Source organism: Artibeus jamaicensis, unplaced genomic scaffold, assembly GCF_021234435.1.
Source record: "Artibeus jamaicensis isolate MK-2021 breed Jamaican fruit bat unplaced genomic scaffold, CSHL_Jam_final scaffold_1283, whole genome shotgun sequence".
Lineage (NCBI taxonomy): Eukaryota > Metazoa > Chordata > Mammalia > Chiroptera > Phyllostomidae > Artibeus > Artibeus jamaicensis.
In genome coordinates this window covers 19,592,443-19,609,411 of record NW_026522028.1, presented here as the reverse complement: position 1 = coordinate 19,609,411, position 16,969 = coordinate 19,592,443, and the positions used below count along the sequence as shown (strand labels likewise).

The 16,969-nt window shown below is 40.5% G+C and overlaps 1 protein-coding gene across 2 annotated transcripts in view; it reads left to right on the top strand.

Annotated features, from left to right (window-relative positions):
- Nucleotides 1-16,969, top strand: part of GLRA2 (glycine receptor alpha 2) — a 173,549-nt gene that overhangs the window by 46,666 nt on the left and 109,914 nt on the right. For both annotated transcript variants that reach the window (XM_037157540.2, XM_037157541.2), the window contains exon 4: nt 4,380-4,603. In XM_037157540.2, coding sequence (XP_037013435.1) covers nt 4,380-4,603 — 224 coding nt within the window. The remainder of the gene's footprint in view (nt 1-4,379; nt 4,604-16,969) is intronic.

The window sequence follows — 16,969 nt, the reverse complement described above, 5'->3', positions numbered from 1 at the left end:
TCCTAATGCTGCCTGGAAGGTTGTGGGTAGGTAAGAGTGTAATTTGGACCTGTGGGTGTTGGAACACCACCCATGCCACTGCATCAGATCCTGACACCCTCCTCATTTAACACATTTGAAGAAGGGGAGAGCAAGATCTGAAAGTGTGCAAAATATGCCCATTCAGCAAGCATCTTCAGAACAAGACCTCAGCTCCTCAAAACTCTGCCCCAGAGGATCAATTCCCCAGGCTCTGCTGGTTACTGCTGCAGGGTACAGAGTTGTTTTATCTCTGATCTGAAATCACATTCCCAAGGAACTGGATACGAGATAGACAGCTCCTTAGAAGAACGCACACTGTGCTGTAACTGCTGAAATGACACTATGGACTTCCTTTCATTCTACAGCTGCATAAGCAGTTCATATGGAGATGCTAACTTATCAGGAATAGCAGGTAGTTGCAATTCTTATTTCTGATTTTGAAAAGAAGAACTAACAATCTACCACATGCCTGGCATTTTGTTAAACTGAGATATAAGGTGACCTTAGCCTCTAAATTAACAACACAATGTTAAAGCCTGAATTCATCATAAAGTAACTGCTGTGCCATAATTTCAAATTCAAGGCTAACTTCTTATAGCAAAGCTGGCACGGACTCCAGATGATGCAAACTGTACTGCTGTGCAGTCAGAGGTTAAACCAAAGGGACACATAGGCACTGAGGGGAGTCAACAAAGCACACCCTAGTCTTTGGTGACATTATTACATGACTGGGTTAAAATGTATGCACATAAAACTAATAAGAGCAACAGTGAGGCTTAATAAGAGTATAAATAAGGCAGAGTGGTGATCTCTACCTACAGATGCCAGACTAAATGTAATATTACAACTCAGTTTAAGGAAACTATCTTTGTGACGGCATACTATTAGAAGTTACCAGAATAAGTGAAACTTTAGAAATTCTCCATTTTATAGGAAATAACAGTATGGAATGAAGATGCTTGTATTGCCTGTGTTATGAATACAACAAAGGTTATATGACTTACAGCTTTTGAAAAAATAAGATATGTGTGTATATACATACACACACATATATGTATACATAAATATATTCATACATAAATATTTTTTAATTTGAATGTTTGCATTACCTACCCCAATACACAGATAGTCAATCATAAGAAAACCAATCTTAATACAAGAAAATATTTGAAGTAGAATCTGTCTCTGGAGAGAGATGAAAGTATAAAAGAAAATTCAGTCTGCATTTAAGCACATCTCTCAATATTTACTTCCTCCTTAATATCTCATTAACCTTAGAAGCAAAATTAAGACAAAGAGAGGCTACAGAACAATATAACTACCTCCTGTGGTTTGGAATCTCCTGAGAGAATAAACCTATTTGTAAACAACCAGAGGTGAGGCACAGATAAATCACACGTGTCACTTTCTACCCTACACAGCAAATGATAGCAAACTAAAAAAATTACAGAGGCACAGCCACAGGAAGTCTTGTCTTTAGCTATCGACTTTTCTAGACCCTTGGGCATCTGTTTCTATCCCCACGGGTTTTCAGGGTTTTTTGTATTTGACAATAGTGTGTGTCATCATAAACAAAATTATGGACAATTTAATTCCCATATATCATAAACAACAAACACTTCCAAAAGATCTAATAAAGCCCTTGCTTTGTATCATTCCTGGAATTGTGGCATAAAATATATTTTCTCCTCTTAGTTTCCCATTTATCCTTGTTTACAAATAGGGGGACTAATTTTTTTTTCAAATTAACTGTTAGACATTTAATGGTTCTACTGTAAAATGATAGATTCAAAGATCATTTTCAAGTTGTAATACTGAGAGAATCTATTTCATTATTTTCTCTCTATATAAAATTCAAAATAAGAAAACCAGGAAACACTGGAGAATACTTGTGGGAAAGACTGTAAGAATATGTACATTAGCTGGGAAAATTTATATTGAGATATTTTTAAAAGGTCAACTCTTTTCATATGGTATGTCACTAATGTGATACTCTCTAGAGCCTGTCAATATGCATCTTTAAATCATTCTCAAGTTCAAGGGAGGATTGCAATGACTTCTCTTGGTGATTTTGCCACCCAATACTCTCCAGCCAGCTACTTATGGCCTCTCCCATGCTATGATTACTTCCTGGGGGCACCTTGTTGGCCTCCTCACAGACTAAAATATCTAACCCATTCACTCCTGTTACTTCCAGCTGTCATTATGCTCCTGTACTTAGAGTTTCTCTACCTTCAGAATTGGTTACAGGATGAGGACCCTTTCTCTCCTACTTCCCGCTGAAGTAGAGAGGGAAAAAAAAGTTGTTATAGAAAACTGGTTCTCAATCTAAGGGAAATAAAAGGGGTAGCCACCAAACAGTGGAGAAGCTGCATTTCCCCCGCCAAGGAAACCTTTAAAAAAATCTCACAGTTGATGTATTGGGCCCATGCTTACATTGCATTATGATGTTTTCAACAGTCTTATTTTTGATTTTCCACAAATCACACCTTTTCCTCTTTACTCATGTATAACTCCAAATCTTCCAGTAACTCTTGTTGCCGAGGAAACATAGACCTGGAAATCTCTTTCCAGTTACAACTTTCTGGTCCCTTTGGACAACTCCAGAGTACTCGATGAGGAAAACTCTGAGGTTTTGCCATTCCCTTGGCTCACGCACTGTGGGTGGCATGCACACAGTGAACACAGAGGCTGGGATGGTGGAAGGGTTGGGCCCGCAACAGCACCCTCTTCGGTCTGACAACTTGCTGTGCAAAGCCTGGTATAATCTCCAGTAAAAGTCAGCTGATGACATTTCCCAAGTCAGAAAGTTCTTAGGTTCTACAGTTGAGAACCTTAAGGATATTTTTTTTAAACTATTTCAGCCTTTCCTCATGAGGTGGGTTTGAGGACTGATTTTCAAAAGTTAGTAACTATTTGATTATTAGCATTCTTTAGGTCCCCTCCATTGGGCACTCTTTCCAAAAACTGCCACCTTCAAAATACTCTATCAGCCTGACCATCAGGATGGCTGTACTTGAAAGGAAATCATGGGCATTTGTATAGTTTAGTAATATATACAAGGAACTGGATTGAACCTCTTTTCCATATGCGACATTTTTTGTAGTCATTTATAATGAGTCATTTTTTTAATGTAGTCATTTTTTAATCTTTTGGCCTTAAGGGTCATTAAGCAAAATTGACCATCCTGAGGTGCTGTCCATTTTACCTGGTACAGTAACTAACCATCTTAATTTGGCCTGGAACTGAGTGGGTTCCCTGAATGTGGGACTTTGGGGCTAATACCAGGAAGTTCTCTGGCAACCTAGGGTGAGATGGTCACCATTAGAGGAATGTAAACAATTACCGAAAAATTCAGGTGCCAAAGATATGGGAAAAGAGCAAATACAAGTAAAAAGGGTAAAGGAAAAAGAGTAAGAAAGAATGAGTACATGTTACCCTAAATGGCCACAAGTGGCAGGAGTGGACAACCATCAGCTCTAAGCTATAGCCCCACTTGAGAAAGAAATACTGTGGAGACCTCTGTTGGGGTCCAGTCTATCAAGCAAAGAAACAGGTTTCATGACCCTAAAGACCTCTGAGTAGAAATCCCCAGGAGAGCAGTCACTGCCTGAAGCTGATTCATTGGCACAGAGGGAAACTCCCAGACCAAATGAGAATAATAAGGTATACCTGAGGCTCCCACGGGGAGGACCACCTTTGTCAGAAGGTGCTCAGATGAGGAGAACTTGAAAAAGATCTGTTTTGATGAAGCACCAAGTTGACTACTGTAGACAAAACCCATTCCGAGAAATGATAAAATATTTAAGAATTCCAAAAGTAAGTAGCTGTGAGGGAATTATCTTGTCAACATGAAGCATTTTAATATTTATATTTATGAATTTAAAAATATCACCCCATTATGTAAGAGTTTTATAAGAAGATTTCCACTACTCAAAGTACAACATGGGTTTGCTTCTGCGCAGAGAATCTGAGCAGCATGAGGAAAGAGATCGTGTCATTTTTGATTTGGAAAATGAATCACCTTTGTTTGACAATCTGTCATCACAGACTGACTTCTGTACTCATCATTACTTTTCTATAGCAAAAAATCAGCTTCAGTTGGTATTATTTCCTCCCAGAATGAATACTTTAAACATAAAAATTCAACCAAGTCAACCGGGTTTGGTTGAGTCTTCTTTTTTTCCTCCCCTCTGTTCCTACTCCTAATAGAACTGAGCGGTTCGTTTTTGACTGAGGCACACACAGACTGGTTCACTCAGACACCACCAGATCGGGGAAGAGTGAAGGGGAAATGTAAATGAACCTCATATGCCAGAGTGGGCGATATGTAACTCTTGTGCGTGGCATTTCTATAGGATTACCGAGTGAACATTTTTCTGAGACAACAGTGGAATGATTCACGGTTGGCATATAGCGAGTATCCTGATGATTCCCTGGACTTGGACCCATCGATGCTGGACTCCATTTGGAAACCAGATTTGTTCTTTGCCAATGAGAAGGGTGCCAACTTCCATGATGTCACCACCGACAACAAACTGCTTCGGATTTCAAAAAATGGCAAAGTGCTCTACAGTATCAGGTAAGCTTCCTTTGGCTGCACCTGTTCACTTCTCCATTTTTCTCCTGGAGTAGAAATGCCTAATTCTGCATGGCAAGATATATCTGAATATTTGGCTTTCGTGGTCTTTTGTTTAGCTTTTGAATCTTAAAGCTGCTGAGGGTGCCAGAAATTCCCATGGTCTCAGAAGTATGGTTCTCTACATGGAGGGTTATCAGTGGGGAAGGAGAGGCAAGAGAATGAGGGGAAAGGTATAAGGAATAAATAGCATAAGTGGTAGGTACAAAATAGACAGGGGGAGGTTAAGAATAGTATAGGAAATGGAGAAGCCAAAGAATTTGTATGTATAACCCATGGACATGAACTAAGCGGGGAGATGCTGGAGGATGGGGGGATACAGGGTGGAAGGGGAGAAAGGGAAGAAAAAGTGGGATACCTGAAAGAGCACAATCAATAAAATATACTTTAAAATATATATATTTGGTAGGATGGTGGAAGGGTGATGGTACCATGTAAATACCTGCACAGATGTGTTTTGATTGATTCCATAAAGGAAGTAGAGGCCCCTTAGTTCAATGACCATTGAATGTAATGTACAAAGTCTCATTTCAAATAATTCTGCTATTCCATAACATTTAACACCCACCCACATGCACACAGAAATTCAACTCCTCATCACAGTAACTGACAGCATACGTTCCACTCACACTTCGCATGGAAAACTCATTCTAATTCCAGCTCTGTTTCTAACTGAACATGTGAATTTGATTTCTGAACTTTTCCTGGGCTTTAGCTTGGGATAGACAACCCCTAAGATGAATTTTTGCTTTTATATTCAAATATAATCTCCAGAATCTTTATCACCCCAGGCTCAAAATAATCTTTTTACTGAATTCTAGTAACAGTTTCTCTGTGAAGCTATAAAGCTTTTATTCCTTCCTACATCATATTTTTGTTCTTTCTGCACATAAGATCATGGATTTTTGGAAGAAAACAGATCCAAAATCAAATCCAGACTTCACCACATACTAAGTAACATAACTTGTAATAACCCTCAGTTACCTTAATTATAAAATGGGAAACACCATATTTATCTCTGACTATTCATGTGAGAATGGATGATGCAGAGCACATACTTTTTTGTAAAGGGCCCCATAGTAAGTATTTTATTTTTTGAAGATTTTATTTATTTTTAGAGGAAAAGAGGGAGAAAGAGAGAAACATCAATGTGTGGTTGCCTCGCATGTGCCCCCTACTGGGAACCTGGCTTGCAACCCAGGCATGTGCCCTGACTGGGAATCAAACCCGCAACCCTTTGCTTCACAGGGTGGCACTCAATCCACTGAGCTACATCAGTCAGGGCCAGATAGTAAGTATTTTAGCTTTGCAAGTCAGACTGTCTCAATTCTGTCACAACTACTCAACTGTGCCATTGTAGCACAAAAGCAGCCATGGACAATACTCAACCATTGGGTGTGGCTACATTTCAATAAAACTTGATGTATAAAAATAGGCAGTGGACTAGATGTGATCCTTTGGCCATAGGTTGCCAACCCCTGAAACATAGTACATAAAAATGCTTCACAGTACATGACACAGAGTATATAATCAATACATAAAATAACAGCGTCTGTATTTTAAAGTTAACATTGTTTCTAATTAGTAGGCTCTTCAAAGTCAAAATACTTGGATCTTGCATCTTTTGTAACCCCTCTCAAAGGCCCTAGGCCACAGGTGGCAAGCACAGAGCCTGCGGGCCAAATGCTGGTTTTATCTGGCCCTCCACCCTGTTTGTACCCAGCAGCAGCGCTGAGCTCCTTGCCCCCAGCTAAGGAGCAGCTACATTTATACAGTCCTAAAATTACATTTGGCACTTTGAAGGCAACCACAAGGCTGATGGGGCTCCTGGTGAAAATGAGTTTGACACCCCTGTGGTTTAGGCAATGTCTTGTGAATTAGAGATATCTAATACATTGAATAAATATTGACATTTTAAAGCTCCTTTATAAAATTCTTCCTTTCCCTCCAATATTATTACCCAAAAACACTGGACAGCTAGTGTCTTTGCAAATTTCCCAGGTTTACAGAGTCACCACCGTTAAAACCTAGTTAACTTCACAGCTTGCTGAAGGCTGGCAGCCCCACTGTTTTATGAAACACAAGAGGCTGCTGATCTGCAAAAAGCAGCAAAGTCACCGCTTGCACAAAGAACCAGGAAATCCCCCTATTTTATTTTTAAGAAATGTTGCCTTTATTTTTATAAAAGTTCTTAAGGAAACAAAATATTTCATGCAGTGATGTGTTTGATGTAAGATGCGGTACTGGGCACAACCCAAGTTGATGTGACCTGATGAAATGGGACATATGTAGAGCGTGGTACAGGGAAGGAGAGTTATAAAAAGCAGCACGGGGCATCAGCTGCTCCAGCTAACCCTCTGGGCTTTGAGTGGCATTTGCTGTAGTATATACCTGGCATCTTGCACTGCTGAAATAAAACCAGTTTTTTTCTCTGGTTTCATGAAGGCCTTTCTATTCTACAACCATGAAGAATGTAATGTTCCCTGCACCTACATTCGGAGGCAGTTCTCTCTCTGGTTCCAACTGTAGCATATTACAGGCTCTGAAACTCTCTTAACAATAGCTTTGGATTGAGTGGAGTTTATTCCGTGGCGGGCTGGGCTTGCTTTCCCTTCATAGTTGGCATTGCATAAAATTGGAGGGAGAGATCCTTGCAGTAGGAGAACTGGGCATGTCATCTTAGGGAAACACAGCTCTTGGCAGATTTGAACTGCAGGAACTTGATCATTTGCCCTGAAGGGTTTTCAGTGAGCCAGACACTGTGTTAGGCCTAGAGATACAGAGTTGAGTAAGAGGTGGGACCTGTTCTGGAAGAGCTCCAGTCTGACATGGCAGACAGACATCAGATAAATTAACTAACAGGAATAAATAGAAAACAAGGAAGAGAAAAGTGACTGTGACTTTGCAAATGAACTCTGTTACCAAAGTATTGTTAGAACGTGGGTGTTGCAAGTACTCACATTCCTATTTACCTGAGTCACTGGACTCAATATAACTAGAGGCTATGAAGTAATTACTGCTAATATATGCCAAGTTGAATATGCCCAGGTCTAACACAAGTTTAAGGCCAAGTGGGCTATAGTATCTGGTATGTGAAAGGTCAGCACCCTGGACAGTCCCTGCTGACACTCCATTAGGAAGGACCTTCCCTCTACTCTCAGGTTTACAATACATATACAGTGGATAGCGTATACTGGCCTAAATTCATACTAAGCTGTAAAGGGCTGATACGAAAACTTCTTTCTGATAGTACAGTTGATGTCCATGAGGAATAGTGAGAACCAGCAGGTTGGATGCCTAAGAAGAGAAATCCAGTATGATGAAGAGAGTTAAGAAAGATACAAGGAAGAGGTACAACAGAAGTACCGAATATAAACTCATGAATTGCCTCCATCCTACACATTTAAATAATTTCTTAACCATTGGTCTACATTAAAAATATTCCACGGTGATATTTTGTACTTGCATATTCCTGAAACCTAAAGCAAATGGTTAAGAGCATTCCACCCAGGAACAATTCCATGCTTTCTTAGCTTTGTAGGAGCAGAGGTAGAATTAATTCTGCATGGAAATCAAAGCCCAAGGTTTAATGGCCAGACACAACAGTCCCTTGATTTCATAACAAGCAAGACATCAGCACACTTTATATAACTTTTCCCAAAAGGCAGGAGTTTTAAAAAAGAGGGGACAGTTGATCAGAACCCTATGAGAGTCCTATAGATTCTGTCCACTCCTCTTCTGGGTTCTCCTTTAACATTCACTCCCTTACTATATTTGATCTTACACTCTGTTTTAAAGTCTTTGTTGACCCATTCCATTAAGTATTGATCATCTCTGACCAAAGTGTAAACAAGGTCACACATCTTGCTTTTTATACTCTCCTCAAAGACAAATTCTAAATTCATGTTAGTTAAAAAGGTCTGAGTCCGTAACAGAATAGTGAGGTGAGCCTCAAATCTAGTACGCATCATTGCTCAGACAATATTTGTTGAATTAAATACAATAAACTGCAGAAATCAGGGCATCATGGTGTGTGGTATGCAAAATGAAAGAAAAAAAAGAAGGGGAGTATTTTTGGAAGGAAGCAGCTTGTCTCACATGTCCCCAATGTCTTTACTAATATTTGTGCTTCCTTTACTTCCCATTGCTTCTGAGAATTTTCAGCCAGACTTCTGACTTCTATAGATGCATGACTTTTTAATGTGAAGGCTTACCTTGCAAAATATCTAATCCAACACCTTTGTTTTACCAATGAGGAAGTGACTTCTTTTGGAAATGAGGAGCACTAAAGTAAAGGGAGCCTATACATAGGAGATCTAGGGAAAGAAGCAATTTCTATTTCAGTGCTGCCATCTCCTACCCCACATCAGTCCTATATGGACTTCAACTCAAGTCTTTAAGTCCAACTCTTTTTTTAAGTCCAAAGACACAAACAGATACAATTCCAAAGACACATCATTTTGGAACCAACTTTCAGGGGCTTAGTTTTTAAAGGCTTATTGGAGGAAGGAGGTAAGATTTAGGATGAGAACATAGAATATCTTCAAATTTTGCAAATGTCTAAAAAGACTGTTTGAATTCAAGGTGCAACAATTGATTTTCAAAGGGGGAACTCTGTTTGATGGTTTTATATAGCATGTGTAGCTTAAATAGCATATTTACTTTCTGAAAACTTTCACTCTCCCAGAGATCAAAGGGCTGATGAGACTCATTAAGCCAACTCCCTACCTTCAGGCAACCTGTTAAAGACATTGTATTTTTATAGACTTTTCGAGAAGGAAATTTTATTTTCTTTCTTCAGACCCTATAATAATAATGTTGCTCTAACAATGTGCAGAAATTCTTTCTTATTTGAAATCACACTTGCTACAACTTAAATTAGTTGCATTTTCCAACCATTTTTGGAAGAATGGAGGGATTATGTCATTGTTTTGCTTTCCAACATTTTTGTTCCACAAGTTAGTGGCCATCCGGTTGGTCACCAACACTGTGTTGCTGATTTAATTTGATTGCGTTCCACTTCAGCACCAAAACGTTCTTCATCTCACATTTGTCAGTTTGTATTACATTTGGGGTCCCTACTCTGAACCTTATGATGTTGAATGTGATCTTGGTTGCTTCTCATACTATAGTGGACATAATATAGGGTTTTAGAGTCAAATACATTTGGGCTTGAGTCTCTGACCTCAGAAGTAGCTGTGTGACCTAGGAAAACTTATCATCTCTCTGAACCTCTATTTCTTCAGTTTTGGAAAATAGATGATTTTGTTAAGAGCATTAGTAAAATAAAATATTTGGTATATGAACAAACAGTCAAAACTGGCATTGCAGTATACTCTAGGGTCCCTTGGTATTTTTATATCATTTTTAATTTTTCAGTTATGGTTGATATACAATATTATATCTGTTTCAGGTATACACAACAATGGTTAGATAGTATCCAACTTACTAAGTGACCCTCCCAGTAAACCTAGTAATCACCTGACACCACACATAGTTATTACAATATTATTGACTGTATTCCCTTTGCTGTACTTTACATCCACATGACTATTTTGTAACTACCAATCTGTACTTTTTACCCCCTTCACTTTTTTTACCCATTTGCTCCTATCACCCTCCCATTTGGCAACTGTCAAAATGTTTTCTGTATCTATAAGGCTGTTTCTGTTCTGTTTCTTTTTTTGTTTTGTTTTGTTTTAAAGATTCAATTGTTGATAAATATGTATTCATTGCAATTTTAGTGTTCACTTTTAAATATTTTTCTTCTTCTTTTTAAAGAAGACCCTTTAGTATTTCATGTAATACCAGCTTGGTGGTCATGAACTGCTTTAGCTTTTTCTTTTCTGGGAAGCTCTTTACCTGTTCTTTTATAAATGACAGCTTTGCTAGGTAGAGTAATCTTGGTTGCAGGTCCTTGTTTTTGGCACTTTGAAAGTTTATTGCCACTCCCTTCTGGATTGCCAAGTTTCTGTGGAGAAATTATCTGATAGTCTTATGGGAGCTCCCTTGTAGGTAACTAACTGCTTTTTGTCTTACTACTTTTAAGATTCTCTTTGTCTTTAGCCTTTTGCATTTTAATTATGATGTGGTGTGGGCCTCTTTGCATTCATCTTGTTTGGGACCATCTGCATTTCCTGGACTTGTATGTCTTATTTCTTTCACCAGGTTAGGGAAATTTTCTGTCATTACTTTTTTCAAATAGGATTTCGATTTCTTGTTCTTTCTTTCCCTTCCAGCACCCCCATGAAGCAAATGTTGGTATGTTTGGAGTTGTCTAGAAGTTCCTTACACTATCTTCATGTTTTTTTGGATTCTTTTTTCTTTTTCCTGTTCTGATTGGGTGTTTTTTTCCTTTGTTATATTCCAAATTGGTGATCTGATTCTCAGATTCATCTACTCTACCATAGAGTCCCTATAAATTATTCATTTCAGTTAGTATATCCTTCATATCTGACTGGCTCTTTTTCATGTTTTCCATGTCCTTTTTTACGATGTTGACGTTCTCTCTAAGTTCAACTACTCTTCCCCTAACTAAACTCATTGAGTATCCTTATAATCAGTGTTTTGAATTCTTCATAGCAGTTTGCTTGTCTGTGTTTTGTGTAGTTCTTTTACTAGAGTTTTATTCTTTCATTTGAGACATATTTCTTCATCTCCTCATTGGCTGCCTCCCTGTGTTTGTTTCTGTGTGTTAAGTAGAGCTGCTATGCCTCCTGAGCTTGGTAGAATGGTCCTATGCAGTAGATGTCCTGTGGCACAGCCTCCCTGATCACCCAAGTTTGGGCACTCCACTTGTATACCCCCACCCCCACAGTGTAGCCTGTTTACATGCTCCTGTTGTAGTTGATCCTTGATTGCTGTTAGCACATCAGTAGGAGGAATTTACCCCCAGGCTGATCAGTTGCAAAGACTGGCTGCAACTACCAGCCATAGTGGAGGATCAGCTGTGTGGGGGCCTACTCCACATAGCTGGACTTACTGCAGCAGGGCTCTGGTACCCACTGCATCCACGCTTTGAGTGTGTCGCTGTGGAGGTGCTTGGGTGGTGTTTCAGTGTGGTCTGAAGCTGTCCATGAGGTGTGCTGGCTTTGGGGCCTTCCAGGAGGTGCAGGCCAAGGTCAACCACCACTCGTGTTCTGTGCAAGGCCACCCAGATTGACCTGTAAAGCAATCTGAAGCTGACTGCTACTTGTGCTGGGCTTGGAGGTGCCCAGAAGAGGCCAAGCTGAAAGCTATGGCTTGCCATCACTAGTGCCAAGCCTAGGGCAACTTAGTGAGAGGTATGAGGCACACTGTGGCCAGATGCTGCTCATTTGAGAGATTTTAGGAAAGCCTGAAGCACGAGCCAAGACAAGACATTTGTATGAAGAAGGCACTAGAAACAGTTTGGGTGGGCCTGCAACTTTGGTGGGGTGGGGTCATAGTAAATCAACAGGGTTTGGCAAGCAGGGGTCCTTGGTATTTTCTTTTAATTTAATGATTGTGCGTTCTGTTCCAGCTTCTGAGACAATGAGTTAACTGACAAAGACAGATCCCTACAAACTTCAGACACTGAGGATGGAACAGCCCCATTCCCTGAGGGCTGTTTAATCTGAGGGCTAGATAAAAACTGCAGGGGGTCCTTAAAGTTCCCCTAAAGTTGTACATATATTTTGCATATTAGGTTATTTAAATCCTTTTTTTTTTTTTAAGGAAAAGGTCCTTAGTTTTCTTAAGGGAGCAAAGGTCCTCCGTTAACAACTTCTTCAAGGTTTACTGCACGGCTCCAGTAGGGGTATGACCATAGCGATGTTGTTAAGGAAATACTATATGCCTTCAGTGTCTTATTTGACTGACAAGGTACCTGGGGGCCTTTGCTACACTCCGACTGCAGATAGCCCTCCAAACCCTAAATGATTATAGGATGGTCCCTCCACAGCAGCACCTCACATCACCAAGGTAGCTGCCACTCTCATTGTGAAACCTTGTCTGAACTGCAACTTATTCTTTTATGGTGCTGGAGATGATTGGTTTGTTATTCCCTTTTGATTCCATTCACAGTTCCAGGTATTGATGAGTCGGTGTTGCACCTTCCTAGTAGTACGTGAGTTGTATAAAGAACTCTTCGGGACTGACATGCCTCTTCCCTCAAATGGCAGATATTACAGGCACCACTGAGAGGACGGGGAGTGTAGCTTTCTGGACAGATATGCAACGCTGCTCTCCCAACATCCTAATGACCAGTGGTACCTGCACACATGAAAGGACAGCCTTTTTCACATAGCCTCCCTTTCCCAACTCTTCCTAAGGTCTGATGCAAGAACTTCGAAAGGTTTTATCTTCAGTTGCGCAATGATTTCCATGCCATAGGGAAAAAGAACATTCTCTATTTAGATGTCAGAGCCAAAAAAAAATGTACAGTGGAATAAACCCTGTTTAAATGTTACCAATGGTGATACTTTGATTGTCTTACTCTCCATTTTGATGAGACACGTAAGCCCATATTTTCTGTTAGAAAGCAGCTATAAAAAGCAGATTTTTTTTCCCTGTGCTTATTTGGACCATGTTTATCTTTATATCCTATAATCCAGGCAAAATTACACTCTCGTTTTCCAACTCTATGTCCAAATCCTCATTAGTTTTGTGACTTGATTTAATGCAGTAATTAATGACTGTAACAGAAGCGCCCACATCAGAATTAAGCTTCAGAGAAGTGCCGGGCAATGCCATGGAAACCACGATGATTCCCTTCTTCCTAGAGGCAAGCAAAGCTGGGAGGGTGGGAGGTGCTGCCATGAACATGCACTGGTGGATTCAGCAAAGCTGCGCTAAGTGGTGTGGAAGGGGTATTTTTGGACAGTAGTTTTCAAAAACGCATGGTGGAGGGTAGAAGTATTAAAGTGTAGGAAGTGTGTTCTGTACATGACAGACTCTCTTAAAGTGCTATAAAGCTCTGTTGAGGTCTTGATCTGGTCCAGAAATACCCATACACTCAAGGACATAATATTGGTGCAAACACAACAGAATAAGGGAAAAGAGGAAACTGTGCAAAGAAATACATGGCAGCTGGCGTGACCACTTGTTCTTGACCGTTTGCCTGGTGGAACTAGCAATAGCAACCAGCAAGCTTTCCTCCTTTTGAAGGTATCTTCCCACTACATTAACATTCATCAAAGTTTGCTTTGAAAGCAATGGTGCAAAGAACAGAATATCGAGAAAGTAGCTCAAGGCATCAGGAGCTCCACACTTACATCATTTACTATACCCTCCAGGCTTCTAGAACAGCCTCTCTAACCATATCAGCTTATCATTCTGAGTCTCAGTTTCCTGACCTATAAAATGAGTTTGAACCAGGAGAAGAGACAGATGAAGCCTGAGGCTCCTTCTAGCTCTATCATAAGTGTATTACTCAAAATGACTTCCTCCTTCCCAAACCACAAAATTCCTTCTGAATGAGGAAATAAAAGCGGGACCCTCATGTCCCTTGGATCTTGGGAGTCAGCAAGGAGAGGTTTTAAACTTAAGGGGCCTGGACAGCATTTTGCTAAGTGAAATAAGCCAGTCAGTGAAAGACAAATACCATATGACCTCACTTATTTGTCAGACCTAATGAACAAAATAAATTGATGAACAAAATAGAAACAGAGGCATGGATACATGGAACAGATTGACAGCTGTCAGAGGGAAGGTGGGAGGGGATGGAATGAGAGAAGGTTGAAGGGATTAGCCACAGAACATACACGCATAACCCATAACACAGACCTCAGTGTGGTGATGGCCTGAGGGAAGAGGGGGTTAAGGGCTGGGTGGAGGTGGACAAAGGGGAAAATGGGGACACATGGAATAGTGTCAACAATAAACTTAAGGTACCTATCTCAAACTATTTTAGGGTCTTTGAACCTTCCTCTCCCAAACTGAATATCCAGCTCCTGAGGAGAGGAACCTGATTTTGGAGTGGGACAGAGGAGATCGGACTACCTGTAGTTACGAGGCAGCCTAACATTCAATATAGAGTTCACACAATGACAAGTACTGAATACTGAACTCCCTACGCAGAAATTTCCTGATCTCAAATTAGATCATTCGTACCCTATGATTCAATCAGCAGCAGCATCTATGAGATATTATTTTAGAATGTGTTCATGAATTATAGGTTTATATGCTTTTAGACAGTTATACAAAAATGCATTGCTGGGACAATTATCACTTGGATATGCAGACTAATGGAAATCACATGGCAGAGTTGAGCCAGCAGAGTTGAAGGGCTAATCTGCTATTAACTGTTACCTGAAATTTCTTGTGGCAGGAAGCCAAAGAAAATTCAGAGGTCCTGGTGAGCCTGCTCAGCTTATGTTGACATAGGCCTCTCCCCAGTCCACAGCGCTGCCTTTGAAAGGCTCCCTGGATGGCATTAATCTCCAAATAAACACACATAGCATCACGATGGCTCTTATGAGACACTTGATTTAACTTTAGCACATTCTCATAGCACACAACCCAAAGGAAAGGTGCTCCACTTCAAAATGGAAAAACAGTTGTCCATCCTCAAAGCTCAGCTATCCTTGTGTTTGGCATTTAAAATGACAAACCAGCATCTGTTCTGAAGAAGATAGATTTATCATTGGAGAGTCACTGAAAGACAATTAAGGACATACATAATTGTAGGAAGTTCCACACATGACACACAGTCAGAGACAGCCTGTCCCATATCTGATCCATCATTCCTTTCAAAGGACAACAGAACAAATGCTTTATTTGATTTTTCATCTTAGCAGGGATATTTCTCCAAACACGAGCAGTTAGATGAAGGATGGAAAGCACTAAGTGAGCCGGGAGATTAAAGACAGAATGCTACGAGAGAGTGGCGTGTGTCAGTTCCGAGGTTTAGGAAGACCTGGGTTCAAATCCAGATTTACTAAGTGACCATGAGAAGTCCCTTGACCTTGCTTTGATCTGCATTTATTCTCAGTTCCAGACGCATACTAAATGTCTGGTAAATATTGTAATTCCCCAGGCTTGGTTGTGGGATAAAAGGGGGAAGAACGTGGGGGAGATAGGTCTCCCTATTCCTCCTAACCCACACATGTGGACACTTCTTATTTGGTGCCCATTACACTCAGGCTCCACTCGCCTTCCCTGCTCAGTCCCAGGCAGATGGGTTGCCTGGCCTTGGGTTTCCTCCATTGGGAGGCAATGAGTTCATAATGGACATGATAGTTGCATCTTCTTTCAGGTAATGTTTTGGGTCTCCACTTTAGCTGCTTGTTAAGAGTAAACTGAGGCACGGTGCCTAGTTTCAGTTGTTCTCTAGTCAAGGAGGGACCATCCTACCATCTGACCAGCACTCTGTTCTCTCTCCAACCTTTGCGGCCGGAAACGTGGCCACTAACTCTCTGCCAGTTACCGCAATGGAAGTCTTCATGGAGCAAAACACCAGCAAAGTAACACAATCTTCCTCTCCCCTGTCTGCAGACACAAAGTTGGTTTAGTTTTCTTAAAACCACATTTCTGGCGCATGAGTGCGTGTTCTCTTTCTGTTTTGTCAAAAGTACAAACAAAAGGTTAAGAAAATTGCTACACGGGGCATTTCTCTCTTTCTTCACCTCAAGGCCGCCATGCAATTTCTGTGGACTTAAACACATAGCGACCGTGGGACGCACAAGTCAGGCCCCATTATGTTAATGTGCAGGCTGACAGCATTTTAGTTTCACGAATGTTTGGGTGTATAAATAATAGTAGAAGTAAAATGACTTCAAAATGGAAGATGTAACTAAAAATTGGGGCAGTACGGGTTATTTGAATCTGTGATGATCCGACCCCTCTGTTCCCGTGGTGTTCAATAAAGCCCTCGCCCATTCAACACCTTCAAAACATTTTCATTAAAGAACCACCACAGCATTTGGAAAAGTCATAGCGGCAGATTTATTCGTTGTGCTCCAAGTTGAAGCGTGTCCATATTTGGACTTAATTAACATGGGCCAACCATATGGGTGCACATTTTCTGAAGAAACTAGGCACAGATGGGAGGAGATATTGTATTTCTGTCCCTCTCAGCTAGTGCTGCTCCAGGCGTGTGGGGATTTTCTGCAGTGCCTTCATAATGTTTGGTAAACACAGACCTCCCTAGTCACTCCCTGGCATTTTAGTCAGGGGAGAGGAGTAGAACAGCTGATGAATCAGCAAGCAGTGTCGCCATTCATCTCCTCCAAACCCCCAAGGTCAGTGGGGCAAAACAGGTCTTACACTTTCTTATTCAGAATTAATGAAGAAGACAGAGTCGAATAGTACAACTTACAACCAACTGCGGTTTAGGTTCAGCCCTGGACA